This window comes from Hoplias malabaricus, chromosome 13 (assembly GCF_029633855.1).
Source record: "Hoplias malabaricus isolate fHopMal1 chromosome 13, fHopMal1.hap1, whole genome shotgun sequence".
NCBI classification, from domain to species: domain Eukaryota; kingdom Metazoa; phylum Chordata; class Actinopteri; order Characiformes; family Erythrinidae; genus Hoplias; species Hoplias malabaricus.
In genome coordinates this window covers 5,242,904-5,257,997 of record NC_089812.1, presented here as the reverse complement: position 1 = coordinate 5,257,997, position 15,094 = coordinate 5,242,904, and the positions used below count along the sequence as shown (strand labels likewise).

The 15,094-nt window shown below is 42.0% G+C and overlaps 1 protein-coding gene across 4 annotated transcripts in view; it reads right to left on the bottom strand.

The window, feature by feature from the left end:
- cep112 (centrosomal protein 112) overlaps positions 1 to 15,094 on the bottom strand; it is a 191,343-nt gene that overhangs the window by 79,928 nt on the left and 96,321 nt on the right. For all 4 annotated transcript variants that reach the window (XM_066641756.1, XM_066641758.1, XM_066641755.1 and 1 more), the window contains one exon: positions 6,936 to 7,043. In XM_066641756.1, the coding sequence (XP_066497853.1) occupies positions 6,936 to 7,043 (108 nt within the window). The remainder of the gene's footprint in view (positions 1 to 6,935; positions 7,044 to 15,094) is intronic.

The following is a 15,094-nucleotide window of genomic DNA, read 5'->3' as shown; positions in this document are numbered from 1 at the left end:
GGCTAATTGTAAGCGCTTCTAGCTCACTGTCCCTTTCGCCTCCCCTCCGCCTTCCTCCGATGCTCATTATAAAAAGAGGCGTGATGTCTAGGCCAGTTGGAAAGGCTGGGATGGGGTAACCATCTGCCCCGTCATGCGAGCCTAGCCCTGCGCACCCAGAGTGACAGGACGGAAAAATCGGCTTAGAGCAATGCTTAAAATCATTATTATACGGTAAATTCATTCAACATGGAGTTAGAAAAGAACATCGACATGGAGAGGAAGGCGAAACACAGAAAAAAAAAGATTGGCTATTATATCTATAATCTGATTTATTCCAACAGCCCGCTAACCCAAAAACTCTTCAAACGCGTCCATGGATCTAAAATCTGTTTGTTTTCTCAGCTTTCTTGCAATCGTCCAATACGTCAATGACCACCTACTTAGGCAATGTCTTACCAATAGATGCCTATTTACCTACCAACAACTTTATAAAAAAAAGAAAAGAGGGGGAAAAGAAAAGAGGGGGGGGGGGGGGCTAAAAAGTAGCAGTTCTCACTGTGAGGAAATGTGTCCAAATCCTCAAATTGTGAGGTAGAAGAAAACACTGAAAGAGCACACAAAAGCGAGAGGGGAGCATTATCCGGCTGTCCTGCACCTGCTGTGCGGTGAGCCGGTGCTGGACTCTGAGAAGCCGGCCCCGTCGGTTCCCAGGGTCCGTTCCCACTCCCCTCCTGATGGGGGGGGACGATGACCTTGGCCGGTCCTGTCCCGTCTCCCCGCCGGCTGTAAAAGACTGCCCCGACTCATAGAGGGCCTGGTCCCCGCAGCTTTGAAGCTAATCCGCAGCACATTGTGCAGTCCGGCACCCTACCTGGCCTGCCAGCCAGAGGCTGCTGCGCTGCTATTGAGAGCAGGTGATGAATGGGGATGCAGCGAGGAGCCAGGATTTCCCCCAGTGAGATGGAAAGAGGACCACAAAGAGAAGCTTGAAGGAGACCATTGGCACCAGCTTTTCAACATTGAGCTGATTTTTTTCATTTTTTTTTTGAGTCTAACGTACAGGACAGCCGAGAGGTTTTGCCTCGGCCAGTTTCCTCGGTTTTCAGAGAACAACACTCTACGACGAAGACTGACGGAAACAAAACACTTCATGCAGACTTGGTACTGGGGTAAGACTGACCAGCCACCAGAAGGAACCTGGAGTGATGGTTCAGAAAGATCGTAAAGGACATATTCTTGCCTTCTTCTCATCTGAAAATAACATTGTGGGAGACAGTACAATGCAGTGGGATTTGTTTGGTACAATGTCATCATCCTCTAACCATATAAGCATGCATGTCTCTGTATCTCAGTGGCTAGCATGTTAGAAGCCTCCAGTGCATAGTTCGTTGTTGCGCGCTCCGGGCATCTGACATATTCCAAGCCAAGCAACGAAACATATTCTTACTCCTAACAATTCCGATCAAAATCGCTTTGACGCGGGAGTGGAGATCCATGGTGAAGTATATTAACAAAAGGACGGAGAGGAGACCAACAAGGGGAAAGAAGAGGATCGGGAAGAACACAGCCGCCTCATTGTGGACGTCACAGCACGAAGGGGAGAAAAGGCTGCTGGGTGCCAGGCTCTTAAAGTGGCAGTGCTGAATGGCTGCTGTCAGCGGGCTTGGATGTGATTAGCGCCACCCCCCTCCAGGAACCAAGGTGCTGAGGTAATGGGGGAAAGCGGCCCTGGGGAAGATCATGGATGGGGTGAGGAGAGAGGCCTGGAAGCACTCAGCAGGGGTGTGGTGTGCAGAAAAAGAAAAGAGAGAGATAAAAAAAGGGTTGGGGGGATCGATTCTGTTTTATAGAATACAGAGAATAAAGCGCGTGTGCCTGGTGTGTGTGCATGGAAAAGTAAGAATGTGTGGTGAATTTCTGGACACCCTCAGACTGAGCGTGTTTGTGTGCGCTGCCGAAAAAGATCTAAAACGCAGATTGGATTAGTCACCCAGTTATGACAGAATGGAAGGCCAGTCTCACGGCCCCCGCACCCCCACGGCCCCCAGTCCACGGCCTCGGATGTCAGTTCAATGTCAAGGAGCTGCGCTCACAAGGGCTTGGCTGTGACGTTGCAGCGGGGTGGAGGTCACGGAGAAGAAGCGCTTCTATAGAGCTGCTCTCTTTTAAAGTCCCATTGAGGCATGCCCTGGGGAAGTTGGGGAATGTCCTATTGTGGCCTCATCAATGACTGAACGTGACCTTAGTGCTCAGCTTACTCATAACAGACTGTTCGAGATGGTTCAGCTTGTCTCTAACTAACTTTCAGGAGAGAAATGATCACCTCTGATAATGGATTTATAATTATTACAGTCAGACATATATTAATTAATTAATAACCAAACAAACCCAGACCCTGATCAAAAGGGCATGTTTGGAGCCTTTCTGGAATCAACGGGCACAAGGCAGGAAGGCTAGGAACCCTCACCTGGTCACTCAGATAAACACCTACAGGCACTTGAATAGCCAATCCACCATTCACCAACCCTGGAGCACCTGGAGGAAACCCACACCGACACTGGGAGAACTCCTCACAGACAGTCGCATGAGGTGGGGTTTGATCCCACAACCCCAGGACCGTGGAGCTTTAATAACATTGGCCTAAAGTCTATTAATGTATTAGAAATAAAGGTTTAATATGAAATGCTCTAATGTCAGCTAATGTGAAAATATTGTTTTAACAATTTTAGAACCATAACTTCCAATTGAATTATACAAATTAATTGCAAAACAATGTAACATTATCCTATACCTCAAAGGGAATAATATTGTAATAATTGTTAATATTAGAGGAATAAAAATCAGAAGGTAGATAATGTACAGTATAAATGAGTTTTCTTACTTCATATTCAAAATACGTAATAAAAAAACCTCAAAAATAGCTTCTGATGGAGTTTGTAGTCCTGTAGTGCCCTGACACGCTATTTCACATTCACATGAAATCAGCTGAAAGAGTTGTGATTCAGTGACAGGAATCCAGCTCAGACTCAAATGTTTCAAAGAGTTGGCGCACACTTCAAAAACAGCGGCTGAAAAGAACCAAAGGTGAGAGATTTCCATTAATTCTGTCATATTTGTCTGACACTGGGGAACACTGATATTCTTCTTTGGAAACCTAATTTGGCATGAATAGGGGAGAGAGGGAGAAAGAACGAAAAAAGTATAATACTAATCATTTTTAAAGGAATCACAAAGTCTGTTTTGCTCTCTACTGACATCATGGACACTAACCATCTCCATTTAAAACAATGTAAACCAATTGTCACGGCCTGAAGTCAATTACTCTAGAGGAAATGACCAGGGGATGGTGTGTTAGGGAAGGGGAGGAGAAGCACAGTTGTTTTGTTTTGAAGGTTTTAGGACATGTATCAGCTATTCGCTATAGACCTACTCTGATACGGCACCTGTTACTGTTCTCCACACTGTGGCTTCAGTGTGCAGCACGCTTTTAAAGACATCAGACAAACTGGTTATAGTATCATCTACACCAGAGGCGATTGCTCTAAGACTGCAAGGGAAGCTCAGCTTCCCCTAAAATGTAAAAAAATAAGTGATCAAATATATACTGTTGTGTGTACATGTCATTGAATAAATATGCACTACAACGCACTCAACTTTTGTTCAGAATCAGCTTCTTATCACTGGTAAAGACGCGACTTTCCTCTCAATCATTCCCGCAGCTTCACAGTGCTTTAAACAGTGTCCACAGAGTTCAATAGCGAAGCAGCGAAACGAGACGAGCCATTGGATAAATGCTGGGCTTTGTCCCGCCCATCGGACGCTCAGCGTCTCTGGGGGTCTATGGGGCAGTGGGCTGGCCTCGGCTGGCCCGGACGCTCAGCTTCTGCATGATGATTGGATGATCTGTCTGAGGCTGAATCCCTTTTTGATTGACAGCGAAGTGAGCGAATCAGCGATCCTTTGGTGTAAAGATCCGTGGGAGCACAGGCGGACACACTTCACATGGGCCAAGGCCGTTTAAGCAGTCTAGCTCTGCTGGCCATTGAGAGGACACTAGTCAAGTCCCTGGAAAAGACGCCTTGTTGGTACGACAGGGTCACAGAGCATTTTCTTAAAAAGGAACGGAGGGTAGAATTTACGTATAAATAAACCGACACATTTTATGATGTAGGCCGAAATTCAGCTTCCCCTCCTTGAAAGACCAGCATCCGCCACTGATCTACACACTGACCCAAAACCACAGCAGCTACAAAACAGTGCTACTGATACTGCGACGTTTGAGAAATAACTATTTAAAAACACGGTACGGTCCTAAAACCAACGTAAAGATTATTTCTTAAATTTTATATCATTAATAATCACTTGCTTTAATTTCAATAGAATACAGTGTCCCAAAAAGCAAAACACTTCCTGACTACACTAATGATTTAAGGCATTTGGCGAAGGCACAAGTGGAATAGCGGAAGTGATATTCTGTTTGATGGTAAATTAAACTGCATTTGTCAAACTAATACAGTTGAGGCATTTAAGCACAAACCTGATCCAACAGTGTGTAATTTTCCTTCATATAAAAGTTCACTTTACAGCAGCAGAATTCATTTCAACTCAGTGCCGTCTTTGTGCAACTTCTGGGTACAATCTCTGTGTAGCTGTTTCAGATGTGAGGATAAATTTGTAATGAAAAACTGAATGAATTATCCATCAGTGAATCTCCTTCTGTTCCACTATTGTTTCATGGTGTGACATATTCAATTGCGACGTGATTAAACTACAAAAAGAAGGGCGCTCGCCTTCCACACCCTACAAAATAGATAGTATTATAGATAACAGGCAGATTTCCGAGCATTAATTGGAATTGTTTTATTTTAAATGAAGTCAGCTGATGGGATTTCGATCAGAAAGTAAGTAATTAAGTGAGAATCTGATGGAAAGACATGATAATCAGATATGAAACATAATATAGAAATTAGATCTGATTTTACGACTGTGGTTCCACCAGGAATAAGAGCACAACCTTTTTCAAACTTGTTCTAAAACTGAATAAGCTTTGGATCAGAATGACCTCTTCTTTTTTTCTTCAGACTGTAATTCTTATTAGATCTGCTATGACTCCAGACTCAACAAAATCTTATGGCATTTACTGATATTAAACATGAATGTATGCTTGTTAATTATAATAATATTATATATTATAAACGTGTCCACACATTAAACAGCTGTTTCCACAGAACACACAAAATCATAACTCTTAAATGAACTGGCGTTTATATTTTAGAAATTACATGAAGGTATGTGTTGGAGCTTATTTTAGCTTATTATTCTTAAATCTATGTGGCTTTAGATTAGATTAGATTAGATTCAACTTGATTGTCATTGTGCAGAGTACAAGTACAGGGCCAATGAAATGTAGTTAGCATCTAACCAGAAGTGCAGTTGTGATATAACATTGTGATTATGGAAGTTGTAATCATATATACATATTGAAATATAAAACATGTAAACCAAGTAACATTGTGTAGATGTTGTGTTTAAGTAGTGAATCTCTGGCTTGTTTTTTTATATCCTTCTAATAACTGTGTGTTTATTTAGTGATAGACCTGAGGAATGTTTTTTGTACTGGTTGAGAATTCCCCCCTGACATTCAACAAAAATTGGTGAGCAACAACCCACCTTTGTTTACAAAGACCCAGCATTTGGTGGATGCTCCTTTTATACGTTTTGTTTTAACTTGGATACTATGTAATTTTTGAAAAATGATTTTATATGAATATATACCACTTTATAATAAGACTGCACTTATAAATGTGTATTAAATCTGTTTTTTTTTTTTTTACATGATTATTAATTAGGTCGTAAACACTTTAAAATTCATTAATAATCATTTGTAACACACAGACGAAAAGGGAAACAATGACCTCTCTTTCCTCTAATAGTGAAAGTGTCAGAAAACTTACTGAAAATGTCGAGGTAAAGAATAAACCGACTTTAAATTGTGAATTAAGTCATTTCACGTTAAGGTGCACCACAGTGTCATTAATGTCATTAAAGGGTTTTCGTTTGAGGTTAATTGGTTAAACTTGGTTTTTAAAGGGTTAAACTTGAACAAACTTGTCGCAGTCACACAGCTCCAGGGGCCTGGAGGTTGTGGGTTCGATTCCCACTCCTGGTGACTGTCTGTGAGGAGTGTGGTGTGTTCTCCCCGTGTCTGCGTGGGTTTCCTCCGGGTGCTCCGGTTTCCTCCCACAGTCCAAAAACACACGTTGGTAGGTGGATTGGTGACTCATAAATTGTCCGTAGGTGTGAGTGTGTGAGTGAATGTGTGTGTGTGGCTGTGTTGCCCTGTGAAGGACTGGCGCCCCCTCCAGGGTGTATTCCCGCCTTGCGCCCAATGATTCCAGGTAGGCTCTGGACCCACCACGACCCTGAACTGGATAAGCGCTTACAGATAATGAATGAATGAATGAATGAATTATATACTGAAGCTGAAGGAGTTAACGTCGACTGATGGGAAAGACAGAGTAAGGTCAGTATGTGGCGAGATCTGAAGTTTAACTGGAGCTGGATGTGGGTTCACTATTTGGCAAACAATACGTTCCACTTTCTATCTGTGTGTTATAACTGATTATTAATGAATTTAATGCATTCATAACCTACTTAATAACTAAATTGTAATCAATTTAAGAAACTTTATAAGTGCAGACTTATTCTAAAGTGGTACTGAATATTCTATAAACTTTTCACTTATTTTCCCACTGTGCAAAATTGTCAAACTGGTCGGCGTTGGAAACTGTATCTTTGTTCTAATGTCAGTTAAATAACGTCAGGTAAATATTACTGATTCTTGTATTTATTGCCCAAAAACGTTTCATCATGTTGGCCTCATGCTGTAAATCCTCGGTACCTTGGTGAGGCTGCTGTCTGAATGTAAAAAGTGTGATGTTTACTTCACTAACCTGCTGATCATATCTTTGTCTCAGCTCCTCTAGTTGACAGCTGAAATCCTTGGCTTGTTTCTCCCTCAGTGACTTGGATCGGGAAAGATCAGCTTCCACTTTCTCTATCTAAGGGCCATGAAATGAAGCAAATGAAAACAGTGGTGAGTCAGCAATATTTCATCAGTGTGCTAAGTTTGAGGAGAACGCTAACTGCCAGTTCGTTTATTTCGGCTAACAGACGCTAACACTTCAGAGGGAAACGAGAGAAGACGGCTGATATTATATTGTATTTTAGCATTAACTTCACTTATTCATCCAGTGTGACTGGACAAAGAGTTATCAATGTCTTCATTTTGAGAGGATCAGAATAATGCACAGAATGTAAACTGTTTATAAAAGCCGCCTGTCGACTTAAGAACCGACGGGATGTTAACGTAAATAGCTACCGCTGCAGTTAGATGTGACACACAAAAAAGTACAGGAAAATTAATGGCTGCATAAGTGCTGGGGAAAATGTGAAAAGTGCACCATAGTAGCGTTATAGAAAAAGGGGAAAAAACCTTCTAAACTTTCAATTAAATTAATTCCAAAATTATTCCAAGTAACATAGGAACATTGGAGTGTTTCTATTGGTCCATTTATTAATTGATCATGACATTTTCACACAATGTAAAGGGCAACTGCTGTGTTCAAATGATGTAAACAAAATCAAATATCTATATACATATATAAACTGAGGCGGCATGGTGGCGCAGCAGGTAGGTGTCGCAGTCACACAGCTCCAGGGACCTGGAGGTTGTGGGTTCGATTCCCGCTCCGGGTGACTGTCTGTGAGGAGTGCGGTGTGTTCTCCCTGTGTCTGTGTGGGTTTCCTCCGGGTGCTCCGGTTTCCTCCCATGGGCCAAAAACACACGTTGGTAGGTGGATTGGTGACTCCAAAGTGTCCGTAGGTGTGAGTGAATGTGTGTGTGTCTGTGTTGCCCTGTGAAGGACTGGCGCCCCCTCCAGGTAGGCTCTGGACCCACCGCGACCCTGAACTGGATAAGGGTTACAGATAATGAATGAATATATAAACTGCATAAGAGATGTATTAAGAACAAATCAGACAAGAGCCATAAGGAACAAAATGAAAGTGAAAACGACAGTGACCTACTGGTGAAATAAAAAAAAAATTAACTAAAAAAAAATAAACAAGGGAAGACATGGGCGGTGGCCCTTTATTCTAAGGGAGGAAAAGGATCTTTGTTGTAAGCCCCTGAAGATAAGGAATAAGGACGGCCTCTCCACATTATCCCACAGACATCTTCATGACCATCACTAATCTCTCTTTCTTTCTTTCCTTTCACCCACTCTGTTACGCAGTAAACAATACTTTAACAAGGATTCTTCTGACATTTGCTGAACCCACATGTTTTTTTGAATCCTTGTGTCTTTTCTCAACCTTAAATGAATACAAACTAGATATAAATCTCTCTCTTGATCATTACCAGGGTTCAGTGGTTACTATCAACAGGACAATATACATGTACACGGCTACATGTGGCAACTGGGCCTATAGTCTCACTGCTTTACACAGACAAAGGCCTGGGATGAGGGGGGAAAAAAAGACAGGGCGAGCTGTTTAAATGATGATATGTAAACACAGCATTATCCTGTTAAGGGTGTTTCTGCAGATAGTGGGAATTTAGCAGAGCTTTGCTCACTCTTGGCTTTGGCTACTAATACACAGCATGTGGAAAAGGAAATTAAGCTCACTACACAGCAAATTCACCAGTGTTAAATCAACACTATTAGTGTTAACTGAGAGTGTTAAATAATGGCACTAACAGTGGTAATTTAACACTAATAGTGCTGATTTAACACTGGTGAGTTTTCTGTGTATAAAGCTTCATAGTTTGGAGAAATGCAGGTCATTAGCCAACGCTGAACAGTTGTTAAAGTAACTAAATATCCATTCATCCATTATCTGTAACGGCTTATCCAGTTCAGGGTCACGGTGGGTCCAGAGCCTACCTGGAATCATTGGGCACAAGGTAGGAATACACCCTGGAGGGGGCACCAGTCCTTCACAGGGCAGCACACACACTCACACACTCACACCTACGGTCACTTTTGAGTCGCCAATCAACCTACCAACGTGTGTTTTTGGAAACTGGAGCACACGGAGGAAACCCACGCAGACACAGACAGAACACACCACACTCCTCACAGACAGTCACCCGGAGGAAACCCACGCAGACACAGACAGAACACACCACACTCCTCACAGACAGTCACCCAGAGGAAACCCACGCAAACACAGGGAGAACACACCACACTCCTCACAGACAGTCACCCAGAGGAAACCCACGCAGACACAGGGAGAACACACCACACTCCTCACAGACAGTAACCCGGAGGAAACCCGCGCAGACACAGGGAGAACACACCACACTCCTCACAGACAGTCACCCGGAGGAAACCCACGCAGACACAGGGAGAACGGAGAACACACCACACTCCTCACAGACAGTCACCCGGAGGAAACCCATGCAGACACAGGGAGAACACACCACACTCCTCACAGACAGTCACCCGGAGGAAACCCATGCAGACACAGGGAGAACACACCACACTCCTCACAGACAGTCACCCGGAGGAAACCCCCGCAGACACAGGGAGAACACACCACACTCCTCACAGACAGTCACCCGGAGGAAACCCCCGCAGACACAGGGAGAACACACCGCACTCCTCACAGACAGTCACCCGGAGGAAACCCATGCAGACACAGGGAGAACACACCACACTCCTCACAGACAGTCACCCGGAGGAAACCTACGCAGACACAGGGAGAACACACCGCACTCCTCACAGACAGTCACCCGGAGGAAACCTACGCAGACACAGGGAGAACACACCACACTCCTCACAGACAGTCACCCGGAGCGGGATTTGAACCCACAAACTTCAGGTCCCTGGAGCTGTGTGACTGCAACACTACCTGCTGCACCACCGTGTAGGTGGCCCGCCAAGTAGCTAAATATGTAATCAGTAATCATATCTTCTGATTCTAATGTTGTCAGCCTCATTATAGCTATGTCTCTAAGACTTAGTTTAACTGTCTCCCACCAACATGCATCCTGAGTTTTCTAAAATACCACTAAAGCAGTTTAATGTCATGCTCAGTGCTCTTAAATTATGATGTAGGTCTCTGTCATCAAGCCCTGGTCAAAAATGAAGCTGGCAAAGCAATGTGTAAATTTAAAATCAGTGTGATATTAATGTTCACAGTAAACTATATCTGGAGGTGTATTTATATGATCACATTCCAATATATCATTTACACTAAAGAATTAAATACCCTCTACCACTGGTCCTTTCTGAATTGCTGACACTGATCACATCACTGTCGACTCACTCAGGCTCCTGAAGACCTGCCTTACGAGTGTGCAGCTCCTGTTATTATCAACAAAGGGCAAGAATATTTGAAATGCATCGAGAGTAGCAGACTTGTAGCTGCTAGAGAAAGGAATACTGATGATGAAAAACCCTGAAGGACACTGGGAGGGGTGTGGTTTAAAAAAACAGATGGAATTTTGGGCTTTAAACAGGTACATGGGCAGTCACTTGAAAGCAAATATTCTGCTCCATCTTACAGTGAGATTCATTGTGTAATGAAACAACTTTCAGTAAGTCTTCTGGGTCTCATGAGTAAATACGAGTCTTTAAACTCTCTCACGAAGCAAAGCAGATGGATCTGAGCTCTGTCTCACACCGACAGCCAATAAACATTACACTATTCACCTGCATGCTCATCTATTCAGTCATTCCTGAGCAAACATGTGTTAGAAGAAACCACGTGGAAAAGTCAAACTAAGCAACTTTAAGCTTCACTCTGTGGACAGTTTTGAAAACACATCTTGTATAATCTCCACAAATAATCACACACCACAATTCAGAACGCTCTGGTGTGTTGGTAAACGGGTGTGGGGTCACTACGGTCGCTACCAGCTGTGGGTTAGAGGTGGGGCTGTCACAATAATTATATTATTGTCTTATTATAAAAATCCTTTTTTTTTTTACCTCAATATGAAACACAGCTTTTCCTGGGGTTTGTTAAGATACGAATGAGCATCACCTTGTCACAGGTATTCCTTCCTGCTCCTGTTTTATTCCTATCCTTTAATTTCTATATCTTTTTTCCATAGTGGTTTGCGTATGTTTACCTAGACGTGTGTTTGTTTCGTCATCCTCTCGTTAACCTTCTCAGGTGTTCCCTATTATTGTCTTTAGCTCATATATTTAGCTGTGTGTCTCTAAGACGTGTTTAGTCTTACTAGGTGAAGTGTCCAGTGTGTTTCCTTGTAGTTATTGTATGTAAATTTCTGATAAAATAAACCTCCCTGCACCAGTATACGTCCACTCGTTTATGATCATGGCACTTACCTTGACACACCTGTGTATAAGTGGCTCACTCTGTTCTGTTCTCTCTGTTCTGAAGATGTTATGTTGCTTTATTTATGAACTACGGCTTTATATTATTAATGTTTTTGCTAAAAAGCTAAAAACTCATTTCTCTTTAAAAGGGTTTAACTTCATTATCATGCTATTATATATATATATATATATATATATATATATATACATAAAGGGGTTAGACAGTGAAAGTGAAACACCTGTCATTGTAGTGTGGGAGGTTTCATGGCTAAATTGGAGCAGCCTGGTGGCCAGTCTTCATTAACTGCACATTGCACCAGTAAGACCATGTGCATCCAATGGTTCAAACATTGTGTCCTGAAGGCGGTGCCGTGTATCAGGACGACAACGCACCAATACACACAGCAAGACTGGTGAAAGATTGGTTTGATGAACATGAAAGTGAAGATGAACATCTCCCATGGCCTGCACAGTCACCAGATCTAAATATTATTGAGCCACTTTGGGGTGTTGTGGAGGAGCGAGTCAGGAAACGTTTTCCTCCACCAGCATCACGTAGAGACCTGGCCACTATCCTGCAAGAAGAATGGCTTCAAATCCCTCTGACCACTGTGCAGGACTTGTGTATGTCATTCCCAAGACCAACTGACGCTGTATCGGCCACGAAAGGAGGCCCTACACCACACTAATAAATTACTGTGGTCTAAAACCAGGTGTTTCACTTTCATTGTCCAACCCCTGTATAAATATATCACAGTTATTTTTGGGAAATATATCTCGACCTATCACTATCACTACACTATAGCCATTTTCTGTGATTACTATATTGTTATGATATTATTGTCATTTTAAGACACTGAAAGAATGATAATAATGAGTATAGCAATGCATTTACATCCCTTTTATCAAAAACTTAAAAGAATAAAAATTTGAATAAAACAAATGTTTAAGTGTATTCAGCAAACAAACCATCAATAAAATAAAACCACTTTATACTTGAAACAACGACGTAACAGCTCTACAACAGAGAGAGACCAGAAAAAAACTGAGAACAGAACAGAGCGAGCGGCTAAAATACTGGTGATTTTAAAGGCCAGTAAAAACAATGGACGATACTGAAGTCAAGTAAAGTTTATGTCTATAGCACATTTAAAAGCAACCAACTTTGCACCAAAGTGCTTTACACAGCCAAGAATACAATTAAGAACAAAGACTCACATGAAAGGCATTCAGAAAGCATTGCTTGAAACACCATAACCAGCCGTTGTCAAAGTCAAACGATATAGATGCGTTTTTAGTTTCGACTTAACGCCTGTAGAGAGGGAGTACGACGGATGTCATTGGGGAGTTTGTTCCAGAGCCTTGAAGCAGGGACTGGGAACGCTCAGTCACTCTTTAGCTTTTTCTTTGCCTGGGGAACCTTCAAGAAAAACTGGTCAGAAGATCTCAAGGTCCTTGACTTTGGGGTATAAAGCTGAAATAGTTCACTGTAGTTAATAGAGTTAATTGTACGATAAGTAGATAATGTAATTATTGTGATGGACCTTTAAACAGACCACAAAACTGGTTATTGAGACCAGCTCTAAAGCCCTTAGACACTGGGCTTGAAGGAAAGGAAAAGCATTCTCTGGAGTGATGAAACACCTTTCAATACCATTGGGATGAACTGGAGTAATGTTTGTAATGCAACATCAGAACCTGACCTCCCTGATGGATTGTGACTAGACACCCAACATTTAGTCTTAAACTTTCCTAGAAATGTAGAAACTGAATTTAATATTACATATTGATGATTAAAGGCTAAGCAGTAGCGATATGAGTGTCAAACAAATAAATACAGTGGAATTTGAGTTCCTAACTTGTGTTTATTGATCGTCAGAAAACATGTTATTTCTTACTAATTCAAGGAATAAGGTTTAAAAGACCGTTGCTCAGATTATACTCGGCTACGTAGCTGCATTACGGAGGTTTATAGTGTCGGATGAATTCGAGTTCGACTTCGATCACATTTACAAGAATAACGGTACCTCTACATTTGAGTTTAGCTTATTGCTAGGCTATTGTCATGAATAATGTTGGTTATTTAGCTAGATACTGTCATAACAGTCAGTCATAACGGTGTTTTACCGCGGCGTTGTTCAGCTGTTGTTCACCAGTGACGTCACGGTTGCGTTCGAGAATTTCCGTAGCGAGCTCGGGTTTTTCCATCAATTTAATAAAATTGTCAGTTTTAAAGCAAATTAAGCTGCTATTTTCATTTTAATTCATACTTATATCTGTCAGTAACTACAATAATGTGGAATATTCATGGAGGTCCATTAAGTGGTGCTTAGCATTTAAGTTTAATCATTAATCACGACAGCCCTAACACGTGTTTTATAAACAGAATCACACGCAGGACACAAAGGTCTTTTACTGACTTCGTATTATAAAATATAGAGTATTACTAAACTTTGATCCTCTAAACTGCAGTTTCACAGCGTTGCATTATAGAGTCAATTCTTTCCAAACCTCACAGAGAGCTGTTTTGCACTTAGAAAAAAATAAAATAGCTGATACAAAACACAAGCTGTTGTGACAGTTAAGGGGGACTCAGTGTGCTGTGGTAAACGGGACGGGGCACATGTTGTAGGCAGCTGTGGCAGGAGGTGGAGGAAGAGGAGGAGGAAGAAGCAGAAATCCCCGCTCTTTGGCCTCGGTGGCGCCTGCTGAAGCATCTGGGAGCAGGATGTGTGGAGTAAAGCCTTCATACTGAGGCCTGCAGACTTCCACACTGACGCCAACTGATCAAACAATACTGGTGCCCTACCGTGTGCAGAGTGAGACGGCTCAACGCATGAAGGATGAGGCAGTTGTTTACAAAGGAAACAATGAGTTAAACTATGGTCACAAAGCACACTAAGGGTGTGCCTCATGTCTCAATACGTAGTGTTCTGCTTTGTTGCCTATTGCCAACACAGGCTTTGTGAAGGAGACAAGAGGCAGCAGTGTTGTTTATGAAGCAAATAATGAATTGAACATCTGCCATGAAAAAAAAAAAATCCTGTGATTGTGTCTCAGTTCTTATTTACTTTGACTTAGTAAACGGAAGAAACTATTTTTCCAAAAGCCTTAGAAAACTGTTTATTGAATGACTAATTAAATATTGACCAAATAATCCCTTATTCCTGCTACTATCACTTACAAAGCAATCGGTACAAAGCAAATAGAAAACAGATATTTTAATGACACCTAGAAGTCTGGACGTACAGACCCCAACAATATCAGATAACACTGAAATACCCCTTGATGTTCTCAAGGGTGCTCAGTAGGTAGCTTTGATTCCATATAGTTTTATTTAAATGAGGATGAGGCTGAGCAATAAAGGAATTATTTACATTAACTACCTTCCAGGCCTAGCCCCTCATTTCCTGGTGTTTTCGAGACCTGGCACCACTTATTAATTCATTGATAAATACACTTCCTTTTGAAAGGTCTGTGAAATAGTACATTATTTTAAGATGCATCCATTACTGACCTGGAGTTTCAGCTGCTTTAACAACAACAAGAAGCAACAGGGCCCTGTGGAGAAACTGACCATGTGCAGGCTACAAGTTTATAAGGCCCTCAAGCATTAAACTGTAAAGCGGTGGAGAGATGGAGCCTCATTCAAGACGTCCGGGATGATCTGGAGTGGTATCTGTGATCCGGAAGTAAAGATCCTGACCTGATTAATCTGGGGCTGAACCCAATCAAATCCTCACAACCATGTTCCAAAA